This window comes from Acipenser ruthenus, chromosome 7, assembly GCF_902713425.1.
Source record: "Acipenser ruthenus chromosome 7, fAciRut3.2 maternal haplotype, whole genome shotgun sequence".
Classification (NCBI taxonomy): Eukaryota; Metazoa; Chordata; class Actinopteri; order Acipenseriformes; family Acipenseridae; genus Acipenser; species Acipenser ruthenus.
Genome location: NC_081195.1, coordinates 56,276,698 through 56,304,086, shown reverse-complemented (window position 1 = coordinate 56,304,086; position 27,389 = coordinate 56,276,698). Strand labels below are relative to the sequence as shown.

Below are 27,389 nucleotides of genomic sequence, written 5' to 3'. Positions count from 1 at the left end.
AAGAATATACAAAATACACATTGTTGATGAACACACACACATCTTTATGAAATGTTTTATATCTGATATCAAAAAAGTATGAATGCTTCAGTGTAATAAAACACAAACAGGGTTTTAATTAAGTAACCATACGAAATGAGGTAGATTCATTTACGTCTGCAAAACCGCAAAATCCAGTAGCGTGCATATCACATGGATATGGATATTCCAGCCTAAATGTAACAAGTAAGATTTTTCATTTGAAATGCACTAGTTAACATTGTCCCTCCTGTCTTAGTAGACTGGTTTAATTGATCTGATCTACAAAGCAGCTAGGAAGTTTATTACTGAAAGAGCACACTTGTGTTGTTCTGGTTAACAATGCAGCGTGTATGAATTTTAAAGTATAATCATTGCAGAGAAATAGATTTCATTTTTTATTTAAAAGTATTGGAACATTATTCCACATTAGAAAGTTCTATAATCTTAATGTATAACTGTATTTGGTCACATTGTTATGTATCGTATTTGGTCACATTGTTATGTTTCGTATTTGGTCACGTTATGTTTCGTATTTGGTCACATTGTTATGTTTCGTATTTGGTCACGTTATGTTTCGTATTTGGTCACATTGTTATGTTTCGTATTTGGTCACGTTGTTATGTTTCTTATTTGGTCACATTGTTATGTTTCGTATTTGGTCACATTGTTATGCTTCGTATTTGGTCACATTGTTATGTTTCGTATTTGGTCACATTGTTATGTTTCGTATTTGGTCACGTCGTTATGTTTCGTATTTGGTCACATTGTTATGTTTCGTATTTGGTCACGTCGTTATGTTTCGTATTTGGTCACATTGTTATGTTTCGTATTTGGTCACAGTGTTATGTTTCGTATTTGGTCACATTGTTATTTATCGTATTTGGTCACATTGTTATGTTTCGTATTTGGTCACCTTGTTATGTTTCGTATTTGGTCACATTGTTATTTATCGTATTTGTTCACGTTGTTATGTTTCGTATTTGGTCACATTGTTATGTTTCGTATTTGGTCACGTTGTTATGTTTCATATTTGTTCACGTAATGTTTCGTATTTGTTCACGTTGTTATGTTTCGTATTTGGTCACTGTTATGTTTCGTATTTGGTCACTGTTATGTTTCGTATTTGGTCACTGTTATGTTTCGTATTTGGTCACATTGTTATGTTCTGTATTTGGTCACATTGTTTAGGTGAGCACGTGACCAAGGTTTATAGGAAGGGGTTTCAGAAACTTCACCCTGAACATTCTAAATTATTATGATGGTGTCTTGTTTTTTTGTGTCACACACTATTTGTAATCCAATATATGTGATATTGCTTGTAACATTCATTTTTACATCTTAGCCTTCAGTGGTGTCATGTTGAGGGACTGCAGGAACTGGTGCAGTGTCGCCAGGTACTCCTGGGGGTGCTTTCGGAGGTGCCCTGCATGCAGGGAATCTTTCCAGCCTTTCCCCACCACGTTAATCCCCTGCAGGTGCCAACTTTTCAGCAATCTCTCTACCTCCTTGTGATCACTGAGTGGGTCATTCTCACAGTAGAAGAACAAGGCTGGAGTCTGTGGTGGGTTATTCCAAAACATACCAATGGCGACATTGTAGTAATCCACTGTATAGCCCTTTAGGACACTGAAGTAGAGCAGAGTGCCCTTGCGCAGTAACCCTTCCACATTCGGAAGCACCATCTTTCCAACTCCTGTAAAATTGAAGAAACAAAATATGAACTGTTCTTAGTTCAGCTCATTGTTTACCAATGCATGTAGATTTTACATGCATATATGATTAATAATGAACTGCATGTATTCAGGTGTAAGTTGTACTATTTCTGTATGGTGAACGGCAGTGCTGCACACAACTAGGGGTGTAATCATTCATTGTGTATTGAGGAATCGGGATACATTCTTTACATGATATATCTTATCATAATAGAGGCATGTATTGTGATACAAGACCAAAAGCATAAAGTAGCTTGTTATATTTCATCAAATGGTAATTGAATGACAAATACATGTATTTTATAATTGGTATAAATACATACTCTCCCTAACTCATTTAATTTTTGTCTTTTAACATAATAGTCCATTAACTGATCATTTGCTCTTATTGTGCGTCATACAAATAGCCAATCAGAACCATCACATGTATTGTAATACATATCTCATCATGACTGGCACATCGTGATAAGTATCCTATCATGACATTTGTTTATCGTTACACCATTACACACAACATCCTTTGAAATAGTTTTTTGTCAGTTAAGCCATTCCATGAAAATAGAATGTTTGTTATACGTTATCTCATAAATATCAATAGTAGCAAGCGCAGTAAACACTGAACTAATTCAGTTTGTATCCACTGTTTACGTATATCAGTAAGCATTCAGTATATGTATTACTAAAGCTAAACCATTAAAATGTACTAACATGACCCTAAACAATTAAGTTATTGGAAGATAGTTTTTTTTTAAAGTTTGATAAATTCAAGACTGTTATTAAAGAAACTAACATCGACATCAGTTTCACAATTACAGTATAACACTTTTTAAAACTATTTATTTCATCACGACAGACTCGTAAGAATAATTTAAGGATTAAAAAGTTTTTTTCTGATCACACCTGTTGCCATTTTCTCCACAGAGCCTATGACGAGGCTGTCATAGATCTGACCCTTGATCCTGTCAGTCACGCTCTTGTATTGCTGAGCATTCTTGGAGATGTGCACCATCATCTGAGAGAAGGTGTATCCTCCAATGGAGAAGGCATGAAGCAGCAGTGGGCGGGACACAAAGTTGTCACTCTGCAGCAACTCCAGTACCTGGGCGCCATAGTCCAACCCCCACCTCGGCCACAGGAAGTGACTGGTCTTGCTCTCCACGGTCAGAACGTCAAACCCCTGCCTGAAGTAGATCTCACGATACTTGTCCACAGCGTGCGGCTGAGAACCCAGCCAGGGAAGAAGCAGCAGAAGAGGCTTGGGGCCATTCTGTTGGAGCATGGAGGCTGCTTTAGATTCATTCTTGTAAAATGTGATGGTTTTGGAAATCCTCTGGGCTGTGATTCCACTAGTAATGGTGGCTTTCTGCATTTTTATTGCCGGTGGTTGAATTGGGGTTCTGGAAAGTAAAGCATACGATAAGTTGTCAGAGAAACAGCACCATGGATTTAATGACTAGACAGCCTACCATCTGTTCTAGGCCTGTGTGATGGGGTGCCAGCTCGCCCCTATAATTTGTGTTGTTATTATTGTTATTATTTTGTTGTTTTCATTATGTTTTATTAGAATTCTTGTTTGTTTTGGATTGGCAGGGAGGGGGTTAAATTCCTCCCTGCAAAATACATGTGAGAATGTGGCTGGAGCCTTAAGTGGTTAATTGTTAATTATTGGTTAATTGGGCTCCAGCCACAGACTATAAAAGGCATGTGAAACCCTTTGTCTGTGAGGGTGGTTTAGAGTGGTTTGGTTTTGGAGAGCCACAGAGCCAGGGGCTGGCTTGTTTAATTTGATTTATTTTGTTCCAGTGTTTTGTTTGTAACCTTTTGTTTAGTGTTTATACCTTTTGTTTGGCCCTTGTGCCTGTTTATTTGTTTTTTGTCAATTAAAGTATTTTTGTTTCACTGCATTCTCTGTCTCTGAGTCTTCCCTCTGTGGCTATCCTGCCACAGCCTGTCACTTGAAAACAATTTGACGTAAAGACTTCTGGTGTCATGTTTTAGCAAAATGTATGATGTGGCTTTTCCGTTGTAAATTGACCTTTAACTGTGACCTGTGGTTTTAACCCTGTTGCACTCTAGATGCAGTTCTGACACTCAATGCCTACAAAGAGTAAAAATGCTGAAAGAACACTCAAAAGTTGTGTCACCTTAAGAGTTAACAGTACCTGCATATATTACCAATATAATGGCATTTTAATCATGGCTATTTTTATAGCTGTTTTTAAAAAATATCAAATAACAACCACTGTGACAGCTGTGTGCAGTTCTCTAATATTAGTACTGGATATCAACACTTTCTATGTTGCTGTTTTAAGCAGGTGAAATCTTTATTTGAGATTTCACCTGTAATGTTAACCTTCTTCAACAAGAACAAATGGTTTTCAGTTTTTAGTTGCCTATTTTTTAGAAATATTTTTTTCTGCAGAGAGCTGGCGAGAGTTTAACTGACTGACGATTATTTTCGAGACTAGCAAAAAACTGTAAAATGTAAAAAAAACAAACTGCAGAACATGTAAAACAAACAACATGCCTACTGCAAAAGGACAACTATTTCCCCATATATTATCATAAAATTCAGGCAACTGGTCAATCTAGCCAAATCAATAACAAGCCAGAGCTCTAGAAGAGTTCATACTATTTATTAGATTAAAACTGTTCTTTAGAAACTGTTAGATTGAGGAAGAGACCTTTGAGGTCTTTAAAATGGGTACTTGTATAATATACCGTATATATCAATGTATATACAGTTCATCTAAATAATATAAACAGTAGCAATTCTTCCAATCCACGAAATACCTTTTCACTGTAATGAAACCTAGATTCAGATTCTCTCAAGAACTCGTGTTGTACTACCCAAGGCCCAGGTTTATTGGTTTTACCTGAAATGTCTGGCTTGCCTTTTTGATTTAATTATATAGTTTTACCTCAGTGAAAGAATGAGTATGAAGTTATGGATGTTATCCCCATTGCTGGATATTAACTTTCTGTACGTATTGGTAGACTTTTCGCAGTATACTCAACTCAAAGACAGAAACTGACAGTTATGAAAGAAAAATGGGATAAAGGTTCATCAAGGTTTTTTTTATTATTATTATTATTTTATATATACATTCAGTATGGAACACAGACTTCTACTTCAGTATGTGGAGAGCAGTTGTTACTACCAAGGTCAATAACATAAAAAGAAAATGTTCTCATAAAGATTACTAAAGTCTGTAATAAAATTACTCAAAATAAATTGTAAAATTTATTTTACAATTTATTTTGAGTAATTTTATTACTCAATATTTATCAAAATTGGATAAATATCCTGTATGAAAGACTCACATTAGCTAGTTTATTAACCAGAAATTAACATGACAAAGAATTCAGATAAACCACACATTAGGGCTGATTTTCAAAGCCCTTTACTCGAAAAAGTTAATCACTGCAGACGGTGTTTGGCTTGTAAACAGAGATTTTGTTAACCAAGTGTAGTACCATGCTGCATGTTTTAAAACAAAAATACAAATATACTAGAACGTTTATATACGGCTATGTAGAACACCCAGTGTGATGGGCTCCAACTTAAGAATGTTTACCCTTTTTCAGTTTTTTTTTTTTTGTCATATAAACTTATTTTCATAAAGAAAACGCCTTAATGATTAATGCGAAAGGGCAGACTGTTTTTGGAAGCCATATTACTGTAGCACATCTAAGGTAATAACATATCGTGCAACTAACGAAGGCTGAAACAATGCGTTAATATGTCAATCATACCAATGACTATCACATACCACACCTTGTAATTATATATATATATATATATATATATATATATATATATATATAATCATGGTGCATCCTGTCAATTTTCACGTTTTTAATATTTGTTTTTGTATGCACCAATGAATGGGATATGAGATTTATATTGCCTATAAAAACACGAAATAAATTACGTACCACCACACTGCTGCCCGCCTTGTTGTAAATGCCTTACAAAAAAATGACTTATGATGTATAGCAAAGTCTTCCAAAGTTTTCTGAAATGTCCTTGAAGAAAACAATTCAATTGGCTCTCCAGCACTATGTATTGTAGATGCTAGATAAAATCGTTGTTATTACTATTTGTTTATTTAGCAGACGCCTTTATCCAAGGCGACTTACACAGAGACTAGGGGTGTGTGATCTGCATCAGCTGCACCATCAGGTTAAGTGACTTGCTCAGGGTCACACAATGAATCGGTGGCTGAGGTAGGATTTGAAGCGGGGACCTCCGGGTTAGAAGCCCTTTTTTTAACCACTGGACCACACAGCCTGCTTATGTGATCTTAATTATCCGTGATTACTGTACCGCCGAATTATACTGTTCACAACCAATTTAATACTGTACAGTACCTTAAACGTACAGTAGTTTACAGATGATCCCTGACATGATGAAACTTAGAGCACAGCCCATTTGTACCGTAATATCATGAATATAAGTGTCTGATTTTATTTTATTTACCCTCCCTCGCCATTCCTGTAGACTTTTTCCCTGATGGGAACCGAACTATCCTTGACCCTGCCACTATGGCAACGAGAAAGTTTTATTTATTATTTTTTTAAGCTGTTTACCCAGAGCCACTATTTCAGAGGTGATTCACCCATGGCCGTCTGTAGCGATCCTGGTTCCCGCAGGCAGGCGCATCACACAGGACGAGGAAATCCACACAGGCGGAGGGCGGACGCGAACCCGGGACCCCTCACACCAAAGAATAGCGCCGATACCGCTGTACAAATGTCTCTGTGTGTGATTATGTCATCTACCAGTGCACCCCCGTGCAAACCTTACTTTGAGGTAGTTATGCCTGCTCTTCCTATGTCTTTGTGATCCTTTTGGTGAGAGTCTTTGATCCCCAAACACACTGCTCAGGTTAAATGACTTCGGCAGTGAAGTATTGACAGATTACCTGAAAGCCTACCTTAACTGAGGATGGTACCAGGTGTACCAGATACAGTATCTTTTTTCTTTTTTGTTTTAGTAACCAACTTTAGATGTGCACTTACAGTACATCATGAAATAAAACACTGCAGTGTTTAAAACAAATACATGACTTACTACATCTCCCCATTACTCTCTGTGAGAAGAAATAATAATAAAAAAAGCGGTATTAATAATGATTTCCATTACACGAGAGTAGATGTTAAAATTTCATGCTGATTTGAACTCGGCTCTCGCCAAGATAAGCACCAACTAAGACGTAGCTTTACAGTAAACTAATGTGATCCATATGTGTCTCCATCCATTTACGTTTCCTTCCATATGATGATGTAGATATCCTTCTGTCTGGTGTTAATGGCTGAAGTGTAATGCTGGCTCCAGGGATCAGCTTATTTTGCCTCCCTGGCGCATCAGCACACACAACGGCTGCGATGCTGGCTCCGGGGATCAACCAAAGTGCGGCCTCCCCAGCGCATCAGCATGACAACCGTCTGGATTGAGCTAAGTAGGGTACATCTCTGGGGTTTTCAAGTGGGCACCTTCCATCCTCAGTGTTTCGTCGACTAGCCCACGACACCTCAAGAGGGCTCGACGGTGATTCTGGCGTCCCAGCATCACCCCCCTCCGTCCCCCACTCAACTCAGCCCAGCTTACTTACCTGTCCCCAGCCAGAATCTTTCCGTCTCAACCACAGCCAGTTGCTGCTCCTTTCTGCTGCTTCAGATAAGTTCTTCACTGTGCGACGCAACTCTTGGCCACTGAATCCGACGTCTCTGAGAAACCGGGTTGTAGAGTGTGCCACAAATCCTCGACAACCCACTTCCACTGGGTAAACCCGAACTCTCCATCCTCGCTGTTCCGCTTCAGTGGCTAGTTGAGCATACCGCAGTTTCTTCCTCTCATACGCCTCATCTACAGCATCCTCCCATGGCACTGTTAACTCTACCAGGTGAACAAGGCGTGCTGATCCAGACCACAAGACAATATCTGGTCGAAGGTTAGTGGTGGCAATCTCAGGTGGAAAAATAAGCCGTTGACCAACATCTGCCAGCATTTTCCAGTCTCTAGCAGCTTCCAGTTGTCCTGGGCGAGAATTGGTTTTAACACCTTTTCTTGGTGGTTGCTCTCCTGGGCGGAGGAATGTTGTCTTTTGTGTGTAATGTTTTGATGGAACAGGTGACAACTTATTGGTCATGTTACGCTTGTCTTCCAATGCTAAGGCCAAACATCGCAGCACCTGGTCATGGCGCCAAGTAAACCGTCCTTGGCTAAGAGCCACCTTACATCCTGTCAAAATGTGCCTTAATGTTGCAGGTGATGAACACAAAGGACATGAGGGATCCTCTCCTACCCAGAGGTTTAGGTTCTGTGGTGATGGGAGAACATCATATGTTGACCTGATGAGGAAACTGATCCTGCTCTGTTCCATTGACCATAGGTCTTTCCAGCCAATCTTGCGTTGTTCCACACTCTCCCATCTCATCCATTCTCCCTGCTTGGCCTGGGAAATGGCCTTTATACACCTCATCCTCTCCTCCTGCTTTTGCACCTCGTTGACTACCAGCTTCCTCCTTTGAGCTGGGGCCGCCTTGTGCCATGTAGGAGGAGTTGAACTGAAACCAAGACCCATTTGCTCAGTGCAATAGAGCAGACCTGGGGTCAGTTATAATTATAATTGCAATTACAGCAGCAGTTTGCTAAAATTACAATTACAATTATAATGATACGTTGTTAAATTACAATTACTGTTACAATCAACGCATATTAACATGTTTACTCCATGTATTCTAAATAACCAAGCAATAATCACACATACAAATACAGAAACACCATTTTCAAACAAATGGGATCACTAAAAGTGGTTGTATATAACAGAATAATGATTGCCCACAATATGGAACTGTGAATGATTAAGCTTGGAAAGGAGTGTAATTGAACTGTAATTTATCAATTATATGGTTTAATTACAGATACAGTTACAACTACAGTTACACAGGTGTGCCAAGGTTCAACCAGAATTACAATTACATAATAGCAATTAATCACTAATTATAAAATGGGTATTTAAAGTACTCTATTCTGATTGGTCAAAACAGGTCACGTGGGGATGTTGATATTACAGCATATCACAATGGGTCGGCACTTCTTTTCAAAAGGAGGCAAATTACTAAATCGGACACCAATGAGTATTGGCAGAGGAATTTTGGCAGAGAGAGGACGCTGGCGTGTTTAGCTGCCGCTTCTCCAACAATCTGCTGCGAGTTGCTGCTACCCCTGCCTGGCCTGGAGAGAGTGCTGCCTGTTTACAGACCAGGTGCTTTCTTGGTGTGAGCACTGTGCTGCTGTCTCCCCCTGTACCTGTCTGCCTTTCATCAGCGGTGGCTTTGCCTGTTACGTCCCAGGGTTGTGAACTGCCAATTGCCTATAAACTCGCCTGGTCTAGCGAGCAGCCTTCATTTATCTTGATCAGCATATTGACTTGGTTCACTGTCTTATGCTATAAATTGTACATGACTTTTTATTCTTGGGTTGACTGGGATAAATTGATAATGCTTCTACAGTACTCTTAAAGCTGTGACAGTTCAATCATCTTTGTTCTCTGTCAAAATTTGTGATGAATATCTGATGAACCGCAGACCAAGATATCTGCATCGTAGTTTGGGGCGCTGGTTTTCAACTTCATCAACAACAAATGTTTCTACCATATGGTTTCGTCGACAAAATGTTTCTGCCTCATGTGTTGGTGTCGACTTTTCGCCAAATAGCGAAAAACAAGACTTTTCTTAACATTTCAAACTAGCTTTCACTCAGACCATTTAAAATTGCCATATTTAATACTCGTTCCTTAAATAATAAGGAGCTGTTACTGAGTGAGTTTATTATTGACAGTAACCTTGATTTTCCCTGTCTGACGGTAACCTGGCTTCAACAAAATGACTGTATCCTGCTGAATCAGGTTGCCAACTCTGGTCGTCACATTCAACCGACACAAGTAAGGCACACATGTGTGAGGAGTAGGCCTAATAAAAAGGATTCTCTTAAATACAGAAAATTTAACTCTGTCTGGGAAGACGAGTTTTTTTTTTTAACGAGTTAAAAAATCAACCCATCTGTCCTATTTGTCAGTCATGAAACAGAGCAATCTGGAAAGGCATTTTAAAACAATGCACAGCGATTATTCAGTCTGCTTTCCGACGAGATCTATAATTAGAAAAGAGCAAGTAAAGAAACTGAAAACACCCCTGAATTACCAGGAGCAGTTGTTAACTCAGGAAACTGGGCAGGAATCGGTAGTTACTGAAGCGTCTTTTCGAATTATATGGATTTTACTCAAACATAAGAAAGTTTTGAGTGACGCGGAAATCATGAAGGAGTGCTTCATTGAATCTGCTAAAATTCTTTACGATAACTTTCCAAACAGAAAAAATACTGAAAGAGATCAGTTTCTTGCAGCTATCGGACAGTACAGCTACAAGGCGATGCAGAGTTCCTGGTTCTGATGTATTTGAACAGCTGATAACTGACTTGAACGAGGCGCCTTGCTTCAGTATAGCACTGGATGAAACAACCGATGTCCGAAATATTGCACAGCTTCTTTCCAAAAGAGTCAGATGGTGTGTTTCGGGAGGAGATGCTCTGTTTACTACCTCTTGAAGACCACACGGGGCGAGATGTATGTGAGAAGCTGACAGATTTTTTTGATAATCATAATGTACAATGTGATAAGCTAGTTTCAGTTTGTACAGACGGAGCGCCTTCAATGATTGGATGTGAAAATGGTACAGTGTCACTGCTCAGACGAGCCAAAGGTGTTGGAAAGTTTATATCATACCATTGCATAATTCACCAAGAGGCTCTGGTTGCAAAGATAAAAGAAGGGGAACTCTCTCAAGTCATGGATCTTGTTGTGAAAACAGTAAACTACCTGCGTGCACGAGCCTTAAACCACCGCCTCTTCCGCGAGTTTCTCAGTCACTACGATGCAGAGTATTACAACATCATTCTGCACAGTGAGATTCGTTGCAAAGCACAGAGTTCACACAGCATTTCCCCAAACTTGCGTGCATCACCACTGAACAACCTGAGCTGAAGGATCACTACAGACCTGACGTATTTGTGACTGTCACAAGGCTGGCTGAGTGGCGACGTCAGACCCAGGAAAGGAAACACAGACAGGACGGTGAAATGGTAAACGAAAAGAAAATAAACAGTTTGAACAAAACACAGGACACGGCACTTTACACCAAAATAAAGAGACATACATAACAAATGTGGATGAACTCAAAAACAAGTACAGCGCTGGTGCCTCCAGCGCGCAATAGCAATTGTTATCTTTTATATTTTTAAATCACCTAACTCCACCCGTTTTCCACTCACCAAACACACAACCCCGAATGAGTGAAAACGTGCCCCTTTGATGCAGCTGTACTGAGACTTGATTGCTAATCAATCATTCAATTGGAATCTCGGTACATCTGCATGTGAACTAATTTGTGCCCTTCCCATGCTTCCATACAAATACCCTTTTAATTTGCACGTGAAGTGATTTGTGCCATCCTCGTGTCTAACTGCAAATTACACTTTATATCACCTGTGCTCATAACCCACATTATAATCTGTGCACTTTATACATAAACACCATAATTTACACACTGCATACAACATAAAACACAAAAATACACACGGGCGGGGCACATTGCCACAGTGACTCAGCTGAGGGAGAGGTTTGAAGCACGATTTGGTGACTTTTGCAATAGGAAGGTTTTGTTTCATTTTTTGCAAAATCCTTTTGTTGTAGCAGTGAGAGCCACCTCTACTAAACTGGCACAAATGGGGGCAGCAACTGCCAATTCAGACTCTGAACTTTTGGAACTGTAAGATGACTTTGACATGCAAGAGATACATTTGACATGCTCCGTGCCTGAATTCTGGTTTAAAGTTCCTCAAGAAAAATATCTACATTGGTATCCTGTGCTTTTAAAGGGATTGTCCGTGTCTGGTAGCACATATGTGTGCGAAGCCAGCTTTTCGGCAATGAACTCAATAAAGAACAAGCACCGTGACAGACTGAGGCACGACCGCCTGCAACATTGTTTGCGAGCCGCAACTATCTCCTACGAACCACGTTATCAGAATATTACAAGCAAGTTCACTCGTTTCCAAGTTCCAACGAGTAAAGGTAAGTTAAAAACCTATTCCATTTTTAATGTTTGGGGATAAGGGGTTTATAATATGTCTATGTGGCCCGCCAATGATTGCAGAGTTACTTATGTGGCCCTCCACACTATTTTAGTGGGGAACGCTGCCCTAACCCAACCCCAACCATAACCTTAAGCAACCCCAGCCCTAAAACCTAACCCTAACCCAATACCTAACCCTAAACACAACCATTGAAAATCATCTGGTGCCCTCAGGACACTTTCTAGTGGATATTCCTTTGTGCTGCATACTGTTGCAGGTCTTGTGAGGAAGGGTCTTTGTGACTCATTTGTGCTGTGACATAATGAAGATAGTTAAATAATAAATAATATTTTACTTTAAAATGTAATTAACAAACCAAGAATTACAAGAAGAATAACAAATCAAATACAGAAAAACTGTATTTTCAATGGCAATGTTCAATTTAACATCTATAAATTGTTTTGTTTTTTTCATTTTTGAATGAAATTTATTTATTTATTTATTTAATTATATGGAACTATCGTGGCTTGCAACACACCCGGGGAATGGTGATATTACAGTATATCACACACTCCGTTATGCCTTATTGCTTACTTACACAATTAGTCTGGCTCATGGTATTTGTCCTGGAAAACTAATTGTGTTCTCAACCTGCCAGCCTTTGTTTCTCTTATTGTACAATGCAAATGGTTAAGAACTGAAGCCCTGTCCTTGCTGGCAAAAAAACTAAAACAAACCCTAACAGTCACAGCCAGTTCTTGCTGTACAGTCAGTTTTTGGCACAAAAAGCAATAAAGTAAAAACAAATTGGGCCTATTACATGTGCTCTATATTTAGAACAGCTTTATAAATGTAATTCCATATACAATAAATTCAAATGGTATGTTGCTGTCAAAGCTATTTCTGTTTCAATTGGAAGTTCTTCAGGTTAAAAGAAAAAAAAAAATATATATATATATATATATATATATATTGTAAAGAATTCGCTGTCGTTTACCAGGTTAGACGTCGTGTTGTGTAAAATAGTTGAACAAATCCAAACGGATCTCTCTCTCTCTCTCTCAGCTTAACCCGTTTTAAGTGCCGGGCAATCAAGCAATTAGTCCATTAGGACCAATTGCTAAATACTCTAGACAACAGTCTGTTCCCCATGGCCTTAAAACCCAACACTTTATTTCCCTGTTTGTTTGCTGGCCAGTTAGTTTATGTTGTCTTCACATTTTATTATTTTACTTTCCTTTGAAAGCTTTAGCTCAACCTTTACCTGGATGGAGTGTGTACTCCTTACAGCCACGGCCTCACAGCTGACCAAGATTGCTGTGGAATGTACACTCCATCACAATATATATTTAGGGTTTTTTTTCTGTATATAATGTACCTAGTACCTGTCTGGGTCAACAGGTTTAAAACAAAGTGAAGTAAGAAATACATGCATTAGATGTTTGGACTCTTTTCAGCAATGATAATAATTTCAAATTCATTTAACTTGAGAAAAGTCTTTTGTTCACCACTCCCAGTAGTAATCAGCACTAGTGGCTTTGTAATATTTATTTGGCATTGCTTGGTTAATGTTGGCTCTGATAGCCCTGGAGGTGAAGAAAAGCTTGTGGCTGGTCAAGTTATTCTGTCGGAGTTCTACACAATGGTATATAAAGGGATTTTGTTGGCGAGGGAGCTCCGTAAGCTTGAAATGTATTTCTTGCTCCAGATTCATTATTCTCTTTGGAAAGGTATTGCTTCTAGGTTATCTGCTTCTGGAGTGGGATCCTGGAGACTGATAGAGGCTTTGCCTTTAGGAGACATGTTGAGGGACTGCAGGAACTGATGCAGCGTCGCCAGGTACTCCTGTGGGTGTTGTCGAAGGTGCCCTGCATGGCGCGAGTCTTTCCAGGCTTTGTACACGACTGTAATCCCCTGCTGCTGCCACCTTTTCTGCAATCTCTCTAGCTCTGTGGTCACTAAGTGGATCACTCTCACTGGTGAAGAACAAGCCAGGGGTCTGGAGCGGGTAATTACAAAATACCTCAATGACTGCATTGTAGTAATCCACTGTATAGCCTTCAAGAACTCTGAAATAAAGCAGCGTGCTCCACTACACTAAGCCTTGCAAACTTGGGAAGAACATCTTGCGGACTCCTGGGGGAAAAAAAACAATCAATTACCCTGTAATCTCTAACTTGTAATACCCTGTGACTTGGCACCAGTAAGTCCCAACAGGCATAAACAGGTGCATTGTGTTCCAGCAAGGAATTTAGACTCTCATAAACCGATAAAAACTGCATACAGTAAACAGATTTGAAGGTTGTGTGGGCACTATTGTAGGCAGTTAATATATTCTTAAAAGCAATAAATTAAGGGACTGCCAAAAACTGTAGAGGATAAAGAGATACCTTCGATTGTTGGGGTAACGCTCTCAAGATCTCTGTGGGACCTCTACAATAAACAGTGTCCTATTATAATGTACAAACCTGTTTTTAATATCGCTCTCTTTACACGTTACAACAAGCCAAAAACAGACCACATTCCAGACTGTTCAAAGTTCATAAATCGAGTTTGTTCAATAGGAGCAAATGACTCATTATTGGGAATCTCTTAAAAAGATGGTATTTATTAAGCATGCAACAAAATAAGTTTGAAAATCACACAAAACAGTTACACAATTAATGTCACATTAAAATAAGAACTAAGGTTTTCAAACAACAATTTACCTAATAAATATTAGTACATACTGACTCAACAAGGGCTCACACAATACCTGAATAGATATTTTATTGTTACCTAGCCTGGAAAGCAGTCACTTTCAGCGTTCTGTTACCTTGTGTTTCTCTGAATGTCAGGGCCCCCGACCTTGATGGATAAATACTGAGAGCTGAGGACTCCAGGTGCAGTCTTGTAGTTTCTTTGAATCTGAGCGAGCAGGGATCAGAGGACTGGGTATCCAGCGATCAGAGGGGTGGCTCAGCAGAGTGGTCAGGGCTTTAGAGGGAGGCAGGTTTCCAATCAGGGCTCAGCGGAGCAGTCAGGGCAATGAGCTAATGTTTACAGTCGGCTTTTATACTTTTCAAACAAATAGATTATTTGAATTTCCGCTGCTTGCTCTGGTTGGCTAGTTTGTAGCTGAATGGGCTTGAAACCTTGATTGATTGCTCCCCCGTTCCTCTGTCTGATTAGTTCATTGTCATAATCTGGAAAGGGGAAACTTTTAAAACGTGCATAAGTTTTGCTAAATAATTCTGCTTTTATTCTGAATTCCCGTTATTTTTATCATAAGAAATTACATTTCTTTAGACACTAAGTATGTCTGGTTGCGACTTTGGTTAATTCTCTTAGGGATTTACTACCTGTGTTATTCTATGCTTGTTAGGCAATTTAAGAATAAAAACGCTTGCATCTTGTACTTGTAATGAGTTAAATCAGTATGATGTGAAATTTGTCTTAAATCTCTTGTTTTCTTTAAGCTAATTTTAAACTACTGGTCATTTTTCTCTTTCTTTCAGGCTCTGTGTTAAACCACCTTTCTCTCACTAGACTGGGTAATTCAATCGTAGAGACGGGTTTGATTAGCTTTTTGTTTCCTGAGTGCCTGGTGCATTCAAGGTGTTAGATTGATTGTTATCGCTAGACAAATTAGAGTAAAGTTAATTCAATTTAGCTTTCCGTTAAAATATACAATATCCACGACATTTGCAATATATTTGTGATGACAACGTCTATACAACCTACAGTTGTTTTATCTGCCTGTCTAGACACCTGTCAAACTGCAAGTCATCATTTTCCATATATCTGCATCTACTTAACTAATTGTCATGAAACTTGATATTAGCATTACTCATCATAAGTTATTGAGAATATCGGATTCTGGGGGTATAGGGAGGGTATATCTTTATGTCATAATTAATTGATCATTTAGGATTCTGGTGATATATGGAGGTGTCTGTCTGTATGTCACTTACATTTTACATAACATTTTCATTAAACTGTTCATTGCCATTCCTTATTCTATAGTATTCATACTGTTGATAAGGGTCATGTTCATCAATGTTTCTGTTTGTACAGATAGCTCTAATTGTGACAACAGTTGTGGCAGGAGATGTATGTTACTGACATACTGGTATTAACTTAGCATGTATCATATATGAAACCCCTCCTTCTGCCATTCTCTCAACAGTGCCTATGACAAGGCTGCCATAGATCTGACCCTTGATCCTGTCAGTCACGCTCTTGTACTGCTGAGCATTCATGGAGGTGTGCACCATTAGCTGGGCGAAGGTGAATCCTCCAATGGAGAAGGCATGAAGCAGCAGTGGGCGGGACACAAAACTGTCACTCTGCAGCAACTCCAACACCTGGGCACCATGGTCCAACCCCCACCTGGACCACAGAAAGTGACTAGTCTCACTCTCCACGGTCATTATTATTATTATTATTATCATTATTATTATTATTATCCGTGATATTATGCACAAGTCACCACTTACCTTGTATTACTACTGATGCCGTTCTGCAAATCAATTTTTCTACTTTATCGTAAATGCTATTGAAAACTGTGATGCATCAGATCATGGGTGAGTGTTTGAGCCGTCTCTGACTTCATTTACTTATGAATAATTATACACAGAACAAGGTTGTGTGCCAAGGCAAGACACAAGACTTTTATTTAGTTTTTCCTTTTAAAACAGTCCAGTGAACAGATATGGCTCATAATCAAACTATGAGCTTGGTAATGTTGGGATGTGTCATATAGAATACAAACGTGTTGCTGGCTTTGTTTTACAATGTATACAATAGTAGGACCTCGATAGTATTTTTGTTTGTTTGGTGAATCTCTTTATGCATATGTTCACTTTATGCATATGTAAAGACATTCTTGTCACAGATGTGTGCCACAGAACAATTTAGTGAACAAAACGTTATTTATCATAAAAGCAAACAAACCCAAAAGGCATAGCTTAAAATTAGGTCACATGTTTAAGTTATATGAATGCGGGACCTTTTGTGTCATTTTTAAAAGCCAGCAAAAGTGCAGTTTTCATTTAAATGCTGTATGTATGGTCCAATTTATTTTTGCTTATTAATAAACCGATTTTTATGCAACTTGCATGATCGGAAAGAAAATGTCTAGGTGCTGCTAAATGCACCACCTGCAAGCCACGACTACTGGTACTACATAAAATGATTCACTTGTTTTCAGGCGTGACGTGTTTTGAGGAGTGTGTTTGACATGCTTCAAGGGTGTTAACCTTGCTTCTGACTGGTCAGTACATTCTACTCACGCAACGAAAAAAAAAAAACAGGTTTTCTCAAAGCGGCATCGCTCGCTGGTGTGGATACTCCCATTTGATTGCAGTGACTTCTAAATTATTCACTCGCGGCCAGTGTGGATGCAGCTTGAGTCATCATCATAAGACTCCTTTTTAACTACCAAACATGTTAAGTCTGCTTTTTAATAGTACTTTGTGTCTTGTGCCAATATGAAAGGGGCTATATTCTGATTGGAACAGTGGGTGCGTTAAGTAACTGAGCGTCTCAGAGCGAGAATTTTTCTCCACTCTGATCACTGATGAAATCTGCTCTGTAGCCCTCTGAGCTGCTCAGGGGGAGCAGACCTGAGCATGCCAGTTAGTATACTGGAAGAAAGAGGAACACAACTACTGTGTGACAATGGTGTTTTTCCTTTTTAGCAGAAACAGTATTTTTTTCATTAAAATAAATAATCACTACAATATGAATACAATCACTAAAATCGACTACTCTCTAAAAATAATCCTGTTTCTACACTATGTAGTCAGCTCATGGAGTATTTCCTGGATACAGACACTGGAAAACAGTGTCTTTCACATCTTAGCCTTCAGCGGTGCCATGTTGAGGGACTGCAGAAACCGATGCAGTGTCGTCAGGTACTCCTGTGGGTGCTGTCGAAGGTGCCCTGCATGAAGCGAGTCTTTCCCGGTTTTCTCCATGACTGTAATCCCCTTCTGCTGCCAGCATTTTATCAATCTATCTACCTCTTTGTGATCACATACTGGATCATTTTCACAGTAAAAGAACAAGGCTGGGATCTGGAGCGGGTTATTCCAGTAGACATTCAAGGCAGCATTGTAGTAATCCACTGTATAGCCCCCAAAAGCTCTGAAATAGAACAAAGCGCTCCACCGCACTAATCCTTGCAGTCTATGGGAGAATATTTTACTGACTCCTGGAAAGAAAATACAATATTTAATAATAATAATATATAATAATAATAATAATAATAAATACAGCAAACAAATCAACCCCTAGTAAGACATAATTATGAGATCATCACCACTTTAACAGAAAAAATCCTTTCAGTCATTTTGGAGTAATTGCTGTACCATGCTATAATTGTGGCATTCAAATTATTACAAAGCACTGTCTGTTCAACATCACAAACTCACCTTCTACCATTTTCTCCACAGAGCCTATGACGAGGCTGTCATAGATCTGACCCTTGATCCTGTCAGTCACGCTCTTGTATTGCTGAGCATTCTTGGAGATGTGCACCATCATCTGAGAGAAGGTGTATCCTCCAATGGAGAAGGCATGAAGCAGCAGTGGGCGGGACGTTGGTCGGCAAAGGAAAAAAAAAAGCCAGCATATCGCATGTTTTAAACTGAAGCAAGAGAGGAACGATAGCATGATTGATAGCAATCTGATCGAACACAAATGCCTGCAAGTCCTGAGGTGGTGTTTTAACACCAGCAGAATACGGTAACCACAGGTTCATGCAGCAGCTGATGGTGACCAAAAGTGTGCAAGTACATTATCTTAAAATGAAACGTTGCATTAAAAACAATTTAGAACAAGAACGAAAAACAAAAACACATGTGCCATTAACAAAATGCCCTGAAAACGTAAAAAAATATATTAAAATGAAGGGCTGAGACGCAGCAAAACGTCAATTAAAGAAAAAAAAGTTTAGAGAAACGGTTACCGTGTGAAGCTGAAAAAAGTTATCTTTGTGAACTCCAATAAACCAGTGTTGTCTTACGCACTCAAATCATAGGGTGTCTAAATGAAGTTTTGAGTTAACACAAACAGATTTGTTGCACCTTTAACAGCACGTCTAACCTAGATAGATTTGGTTACAAAGAAGCAGGCACGGTAATTTAAGATGTCACCATATTGAAAAACAGCAAATGTGATGCTAGTTTTAAGACCATTAAGAACAGTGACAGCAGAACGCAAATACTTGGGACTATAATTATGAAGTGTACTCCAGAATTATTATTTTTTTTTAAATTGCGAATTAAAAAATAAATGTACTGAAGCTTACTTAATTGCATTAGAAAACTGCCATTCATTAGCTTTCAGATTGTGATAATGAAAAGGAATAGTTTGAAAATACAGTAGTCTCCCCACCCCCAAAATTAATTATTCAGCTACGTGGGACAATAAAACATCAGCCATGAGGAAAAATCTCGATCTATCAACGAAACTGTCGCCCCCGTCAAACGTAATCCACGTGATTCGCCACCAGCAACACCTCCCCCCTCCTCCGGAACGAAATCCTTGCTACACCAATGCAGTGTTATTGACCATCATCAAAAAAATCTCCATCCATCCCCGAAACAAAATCCTAGCTACGCCACTGTCTTCGACTAATAGAACATCCCCTGGGAAGCAAGCGACATGTTCTTATAGCCGAAGTGTTCTCCAAGACGGAATTAGCCACCAGACACAATATCAATCAATGAATAAATATGTATTACTTGTCATGACGCTCGTGCATCAACATATGAAATGAACTGAATAAGTAAAAGAAAAACAATAGGCAAGTGTATGTTAATAAACTGTAATATTAAAGTAACAGACAAACTAACATTAATAAACTGTCAAACTAAATTGACACAGCACCCCCACGCACATTAAAAAAATTCAGCAGCAATATACAAGACATACACATTATTTAACAGAATGGTGAAGCAACTTACCAGAACAGGAAACACCAAGTTGTTCAGCGATTTGTGTCTGATTCAGGTTTTTTTCAAGAGCTTGAACAATTTCCAACTTTTTGTAGTAAGAAATAGCGCCACGTTTCGCCATTTGTTTACATGCCATTTTGTAGTGATGAGGTGCGCTCGTGGAAATCAGAATACAGAACGAGGCAATGATAAGGCAGCGGTTCTGAAAAGATTAACAAACAAGTGTGCCTCGAGACACTCTCGTGATGACAAGTCGTTTTTGATAAGTTTGATGATGATGAGTTATCAGGTTACAAAACAGTACTGTATCCGTTGTGAACGAATCAAAGTTCTTTTACGCGAAGTTCCTGTTCCTTTAGGCGGATGTGAAAAATAATTTTCACTGCAAGGGTGTTCACCTAGGTGAAGTGTTCTCTGAGGTGTTCCTATACACAGAGACTACTGTACCTAAAACATATGATACTGTGTTTACTGTGACATATTTAATATCATAAATAACAGAACAAACACACTAAAACTTGTTTTTATTTTTTACTGAAACAACAAATGGTTACATGTACAGTAACAAAAAAAACATAAGATCTGGCTGTGTTACATGCTCTCAGACCAGGACTCCACTACACTGAGCATGCCAGCTGCAGCACGCCATTTCCCATACAAGTGGTCACAATTAAAGGTGCGGTCACCAATTCCCTATACAACCCATGCAAAATAATTAGCTTTATATATGAATCCTAAGCAAAATTACACAACATACTACACTTTGGCCTTGACTTTAGTTTAGTGGCCTTGGTGCCCTCTACAAATTTATTGAACTGAAGGCCATTTCGGCCTTGCCCTTTTTGTTACCAATTTAGAGCCCTGGTGGAAGCGCACGGATTGCTTTACCTTGCTAAATAATATTATTGTCCCGTTTTATTGAAACAAAGCAAAGTCCACAGAGCTTATCCATGCAAACATTACAGAGAAGAGCAGTTGCAAAGTACAATAAAAATCATGCCAGTGCATACACCCCTCTACTATTATTATTATTATTATTTATTTCTTAGCAGACGCCCTTATCCAGGGCGACTTACAATCGTAAGCAAATACATTTCAAGTGTTACAATACAAGTAATACAATAAGAGCTACTAGCCCAGCTGGTTGCAGGTGGCCCACTAACCAGCACAACTGAGGATGAAGGAGAAGGAGAACATGAACCTGTTACTGTTCACAATGTTCATGTGCCACTAGAGGATGTTACAGTATGTGAAAGAAACCCTAACATTAAACTATATATATAATATATATATATATATATATATAAGTATAAATGTATGTATGACAAAAGTGTGTATTTTAATAGAATTTCCTTTTTATTTAAGGTGGACGTAAGAGACTACATTGAAGCATAAGTATGCACCTACATTGCAGGCTGGCTTGTGAGATGTGTTGCTTCCTCTAAGGACTTGTGGGACTGAACAACCTGTGAAGAGCTATTGGTACAGCTTGCAACAGAACATAATTAAGATGCAAATCCAGGATGCAGTAGCTCATTCACAGAGTTCAAGCGATATACATCTACAGCAAACCTGATTCTGTCACCACATCTCGTTGTTCAAATTGTTAATGGAATGGAAAATGTGTCAAAGTGGTTACTGACATCTCTTTGGGCAGGCAGGAATATACGCCAAAAACTAGTGAACGCCTTGTAAAATACAGTAGAGTTTAACAGCCTTCTACTACAACATCCTCAGCATGCATACCGAATTTGGGAAAATTGTATAAATAAATGTGTAATGTGTCGCATTGGAGCTGCTGTTCGTGAGAAAAAAACAGATTAATCATTCTTCTAATAAGGATCTTCAGAAATCTAGAAAATGTAAGTGTGTAATGTCAAAAGAGACAGAGTAGATAATGTTGCATGCAAATGTTAGGGTAAACTTGGACTTTAAGACATGATAGGTTCTCACCTCAGGTGTAAAAGCTAGCTGGTGGGAAAATATGACTAAAATATTTTCTGTTATATTATTACCGAAGGATTATTTGAATAATCTTGGTTTAGTAAACTGTATTTTACTTTATTAAATGTATGTCTTATTCTTTGTCTTAATTTCTTAATATTTGTCATTGTGTAAGTTTAATGTCAAGGTTATTTCAAATCTGTAATGAATATATATTTCATTATTCAGTTATTTTGAGGGGGTTTACATATTTTTATATCTATATATCTATATCTATATATATCTATCTATATATATATATATATATATATATATATATATATATATATATAGGCCTAATCAAAAACATTATTTTGATCACAAAAAATCATGTTCAAATTTTAACCTATATAGTGGAATATCGTCATAGTGATCTTTAAATAGGAGGCTGTGTGGTCCAGTGGTTAATGAAAAGGGGCTTGTAACCAAGAGGTCACCAGTTCAAATCCCACCTCAGCCGCTGACTCATTGTGTGATCCTGAGCAAGTCACTTAACCTCCTTGTGCTCCGTTTTTCGGGAGAGATGTAATTGTAAGTGACTGCAGCTGATGCATAGTTCACACGCCCTAGTCTCTGTAAGTCGCCTTGGATGAAGGCGTCTGCTAAACAAATACAAATAATAAGTAAATGGCTTTTCAATTTAAATAAATATATATTTAAAAATGGTTATATTATATATAGCCTAATAATACAACAATTTGCTATCACTCTAATCACTAATCTCTGTAATCTCCCTGAACTCTTCTCTTCCTCTCCAAATTTCTCATCTCATCACATCAGTCATTATATCTCATCCAGCCCTTGACAAGCAAGCCACGCCTCCAAAGCAGTGTGTTCATGATTATGCATGAGCAGCAGGCAATTTCAGGACGGATTTGGGCGACGTAAAGTAGTTGACAGGCCAGACAAATGCACTAATAGTATTAATAGTGATATGTAAGTGTCAAGCAGTGGTGTCTCTCTACGAGTCAAGTTGAATCGTGTAAAGATATTAAGTCATTTTATCGTGAGTCCTCAGACTGAGCAAGCTTTTACGTTCCGTAGATAGAGAAAAACTGCTCTCAGGAACTCCTTGTTTCCCACAACTCCCCGCGGATTCTGACCAATTTAGCCAATGGATGTGTTCATCCAACATCTCTGAATACGTTCATTACGGTTTTCCATGAAAGTGTCGAATAAAATGTAGCGGTGAGCAAAAAAAAAAAAAACCCTCTAGCGAGCGAGCTTGTCATGCGAGTAAAAACTCCTTAAAAGTTGACTAAACCTACCGTTTTCCATAGCGCAACACTTCAGTTATTTAAATCCTAGCTGCTTGTTTTTGTAGCTAAATTATCAGCAGTAATGCAAGGTTCGATGCCCACATTAACATTAGGTTTTTTTGTACCATCCTCATGTTCCGACTGGTGTCAGTTTACAGAAACAAGTACGTTTCAAAAAATACTTACCATTTGTTCTGTTCCATAAATCTTCTTAGAAATTATGACTAGTATCACATTTTACACAGATACACCAGTAACCTGAAACTCTGCGACTAGATGTTTAGCCATTGTTTGAAATCAACACCAACACCAAAACTGGGATAGTAAACAGTTCAATATTATGAGGACAATACGCGCCTCCTAAAAAATGCCCACCCCTTTTGTTCAAAAACTGCCCGTGCCCGCCTTTCTCCGCCTGAGTGACCTGAGGCAGGGTTGCTAGTTCTGCTTAAAACAAGCGAAATTGGGCTTGCCTGTGAACGCAGTCGCTTACAATGTTCTTTAATCGCTTGCAGTACATATTTTGGACTTTTCTTGTTACACAACTCACACACGCAAAAATAGAGAATCCCGCATTTTTTGCTCGTTAATCTTTAATATTCCATTGTAACACAAAGTGAAGAAAATACAGAAATTATTAATTTATTTATGAAATACAGGTGATGAAAACATTACTGCGTATTACCTTTAAGTTAATGGCGGTGAGCGTTGGATGTAGTAGCCACTAGAGGCCGCTAGAGGGTTCAAAAGAAACGGTATTGAAATAACAGTAATACGGACTTTCTATGTTGTAAGATAATTGTTTGTTTTACACTTGAGGCTTTTTTGTTTGTTGATAACCAAATCAATACACATCATATGTAATTATCAACACAGGCAATTTTGCTTTAAATTTACGATTATTGAAATGGCTGGTCGACACAAATCCGTTCTATTTGGCATGTTTTCTGGACGTTTTAGTTGCAGATAATCACTGATGCAGCAAACAAAGTTAGGGAGGAGCAAAGAACACTAGCCGAAATAAATACACGGATAGATCTAGCGAGCAGAACGAAATTAAAAAGAAGGGATGAAAAAGCTTTGAATTTAACTGAGGAAAACCAAAATATGCAGTACCAACAGAGTCCAAGAGATGGCACCAGGCTTCAAAGTACAGAGATTCAGGAATATGGTACTGTTGGCCTACATTTTTCAGTATTGTTATTTATTTGGAATTGTTTTGTCAAAACATTTACATTTTGCATGCATAAATGGCACTTTCCAAATAAATCTTGTTTGTAATCATGAAACTAACTGAATGAGCTATGTGCTATTAGAACTGATGGCTTAAGAGATATCGACTGCCTAATTTCAGCCAAAAACGAAAATAAACAGAATTGTTTCAAAATATTGTCAATATAATATACAATGTACCCCAATAGAATAAGAAATTATGTTCAAATTTGCCCAATTTATAGTTGAGTGTTAATATGTCGAGGTTGCCCCAAAACATCCCCAGATTCCCGGTTAACCACTGTTGCATTCATCTTAAGATGTCTAGCTTTTTTTTTGTTTTGGTAAAGACACAACCTACACGTCAAGAGTGTTTCCTTGCTTGATTAAAATGATGGTCAGGTCTAGATAACTTAGAAACAAATACCAGAAATGATGTTTGTGTGGTATTATGTTATGCCAGCAGGTTCATCAGGTACAGTAAATGCCTGTATGTGTATTTGTACACATTACCAATATCCCAATGGAAATACAATGGTTGTGGCTAACAAAATACTTTCATACATCTTACCAGTGGTGCACTTCCATTCACTATATTGGTCTCATAGTTGCAGTTTGGAAAGAAACATATAATATATGTTTAGAGGAGGCTGTGTGGTCCAGAGGTTAAAGAGAAAGGGTTTATAACCAGGAGGTTCCCGGTTGAAATCCCACCTCAGCCACTGACTCATTGTGTGAACCTGAGTAAGTCACTTCACCTCCTTGTGCTCCGTCTTTCGGGTGAGATGTAATTGTAAGTGACTCTGCAGCTGATGCATAGTTCACACACCCTAGTCTCTGTGAGTTGCCTTGGATAAAGGTGTCTGCTAAATAAACAAATAATAATATCACAAACATGTATTTCCATTTTGAAATGGTACTAGGTATTAGGTAAAAAAATGTTCTCAGTTTGCTGCCTTTTCTTCTAGGAAACGTCCCCTCAGCAGTGTCTGCATCTTGTCACTAATTAGGGGAGGCAGCTGGTTGGTTACTAACAAGAAAGATGGCCCTGAAGGGTTGAGGACAATTCTCTCCAGGTGAAAGACTATCTAAAAACAAAGCCTGCAAACAGATTTGTTTAACTTTAGGGCGTGCCAGATCTTGTCTTAAAATTATTACATTCAGAACATTTCAGACCTTTGTAGTGAATGAGTGTGCATGGCATGGGACGTGTATGGAGATTTTTACAATTAAATGAATTACCCAGAGATAAAAGACTCTCCATTGACACTTTTATCTACCTAAGCGATTCTAGAATCACCATTCTCTATTATCAGAGATCAGGATGTCATTCTCTGATAAACACTTACCAGGCTCCAAGAGATGCTTTGCACCTTGGCAGCTGGCAGAAACCACTAACATGGATAAACAATACATTGTAGTCTGAATAGTGTAATTAATAAGGGCTAGGAAACACTAAGAATATTTGTTGTCACTGAATCATATGACAGTCAAAAAGACTAAAATATTATAAATTGATTACCATAAGTTAACTTGTATGTGTTTAATGTTTAAATAACATGTTTAATGCTTATAAAGTCCTTAAATTCAAAAGCTGGGGAGGTGAGGGGGGGCATGGGCAGTGACTGTCATTAAGGCAGTAATGATTACAGTAGAAGCTGGTAAGAACTAGGTTGCTTATGGTCGTTTTCTTTTTTACTTTTTACCTAAACAATGAACAGAAACTTATATGTGACAAATTACCAATATTTTCTTCCACTATTTTATCAAACTTTTGTCATAGGGAAACCATGGGGAACAACAAAATGACTGTGACTTGGTAAACTTTTATAAGGGATACATCAATCTGGTTATACCACACGGGCAACAGTCACAATATCAACTTAATGCCAGAGTTTATAAAATCCTGTGGCCAAATCATCTAATGATTTCCTACAAGTACACACAGCTGTTGTTTGATTGGCAAGCAGTTAAATGATTTCACTGTGTGTTTAGCTTAGATACACACTATCTCACACTGCACTGATCTCTTGGAAATGGGTGACCTTGGGGGCCACTGAATGAGGTCACAGTGTCAAACATTTTGTAGGTATGAAAAACGAACTGCCTTTTTAAGACACCTGGTTACTGAATTTTGAGAGACTTGCAGTAATTATTATTTCCCCAATTAAGAAATGGGGAGTTAAACACCAATAGAAATGCAGAATGTAAAGTATTAGACAGCAAAAACGTGAAACTAACAGAAAGTTAAAACAGTGTGTAATGATTTGGCACTTCGCCTCTCCCTTTCAGAGAGCCCCGGTACTACTCTTACAAATCTTAAAGGAATATATATATATATATATATATATATATATATATATATATATACTGCTTCAGCATAGCTGATGAATAGTCAGGAAAGCAGTGTGACCCACATCAACCCCACCACCCAGTAAAGCTACATGTGAAAAGGAGGCAGAGAAAAAGGTCAAACTCAAAGCATAGCAGCAACTTCATAGAGAGGGTTTCATTTCCCAGATTCACTTTGACTGGTGGCTTTCTGACTGATTGACAGGTAAGGGGAGGTATGCTTTACGTTCTCTAAGGATGCATTAACAATATGCTAAGGAATTCCATGCATAATTCATGCTTGTTTCCACAGTTATTGGATGTGTTACCCATGTTAAACTTTAAAGCCCATGTGATATATAATGCAGTAAATCTGAACAGAAAGCGTGGTAATGAATGTGTATTTTTGAGATGCATTTTACTCATGCAGTTATTTCTGTAGTAAAAGGCATGCTGTATTATTATTCTTTTTTTTTACTTTTATCTTTCTGTTTCTCCCATCCGCAGTATTGTGATATAATATTGGGTCATCATTCCCGCTGTTATTGTTATCAATGCAATGTTTTCTCTAGGAGCTGAACTAGTGTGTAAATGAGTTAAAACCTTGCAGGCCTTGCTCAGCAGGATCACTTTCAAAAGCAGTCAGGCAGAGAAATTTCTGTATGAAAAAAAAGCGTCTGACTCTCAGAGATTTAGCAGGCTCCTCTGTTGATGTCATATGTTGAACCGCCCCGTCCAGCCCATTGTTCGGGTCTATCTCCATTGTTTGTGACCACTTTGTTCCGTG

The 27,389-nt window shown here is 38.4% G+C and overlaps 2 protein-coding genes and 2 long non-coding RNA genes across 5 annotated transcripts; 1 reads left to right on the top strand and 3 right to left on the bottom strand.

Annotated features, from left to right (window-relative positions):
• Positions 1-973: 973 nt before the first annotated feature.
• Positions 974-11,090, bottom strand: LOC117416253 (transmembrane protein 53). Of its 2 annotated transcripts, none has more exons than XM_059027339.1 (3): positions 10,799-11,090; positions 2,634-3,130; positions 974-1,714 (listed from the first exon to the last, which is right to left on the bottom strand). In XM_059027339.1, exons 1-3 carry the CDS (start codon positions 10,951-10,953, stop codon positions 1,353-1,355), a joined length of 1,014 nt encoding a protein of 337 aa, XP_058883322.1. In that variant the 5' UTR covers positions 10,954-11,090; the 3' UTR covers positions 974-1,352. The 2 variants fall into 2 exon arrangements, with proteins under 2 accessions (XP_058883322.1, XP_033883248.1); XM_034027357.3 differs by lacking the exon at positions 10,799-11,090 and adding an exon at positions 5,673-6,286.
• A 47-nt stretch (positions 11,091-11,137) lies between these two features.
• Positions 11,138-18,422, top strand: LOC131737546 (uncharacterized). The gene is made up of 3 exons (XR_009329191.1): positions 11,138-11,872; positions 16,043-16,281; positions 18,312-18,422. It is a non-coding gene; the product is annotated as an uncharacterized LOC131737546 (long non-coding RNA).
• LOC117414878 (uncharacterized) lies at positions 12,686-14,939 on the bottom strand. The gene is made up of 2 exons (XR_004546313.3): positions 14,690-14,939; positions 12,686-14,010 (listed from the first exon to the last, which is right to left on the bottom strand). It is a non-coding gene; the product is annotated as an uncharacterized LOC117414878 (long non-coding RNA).
• LOC117414877 (uncharacterized) lies at positions 16,359-20,339 on the bottom strand. The gene is made up of 2 exons (XM_034024711.3): positions 18,291-20,339; positions 16,359-18,070 (listed from the first exon to the last, which is right to left on the bottom strand). Exons 1-2 carry the CDS (start codon positions 18,529-18,531, stop codon positions 17,709-17,711), a joined length of 603 nt encoding a protein of 200 aa, XP_033880602.1. The 5' UTR covers positions 18,532-20,339; the 3' UTR covers positions 16,359-17,708.
• Positions 20,340-27,389: the final 7,050 nt, after the last annotated feature.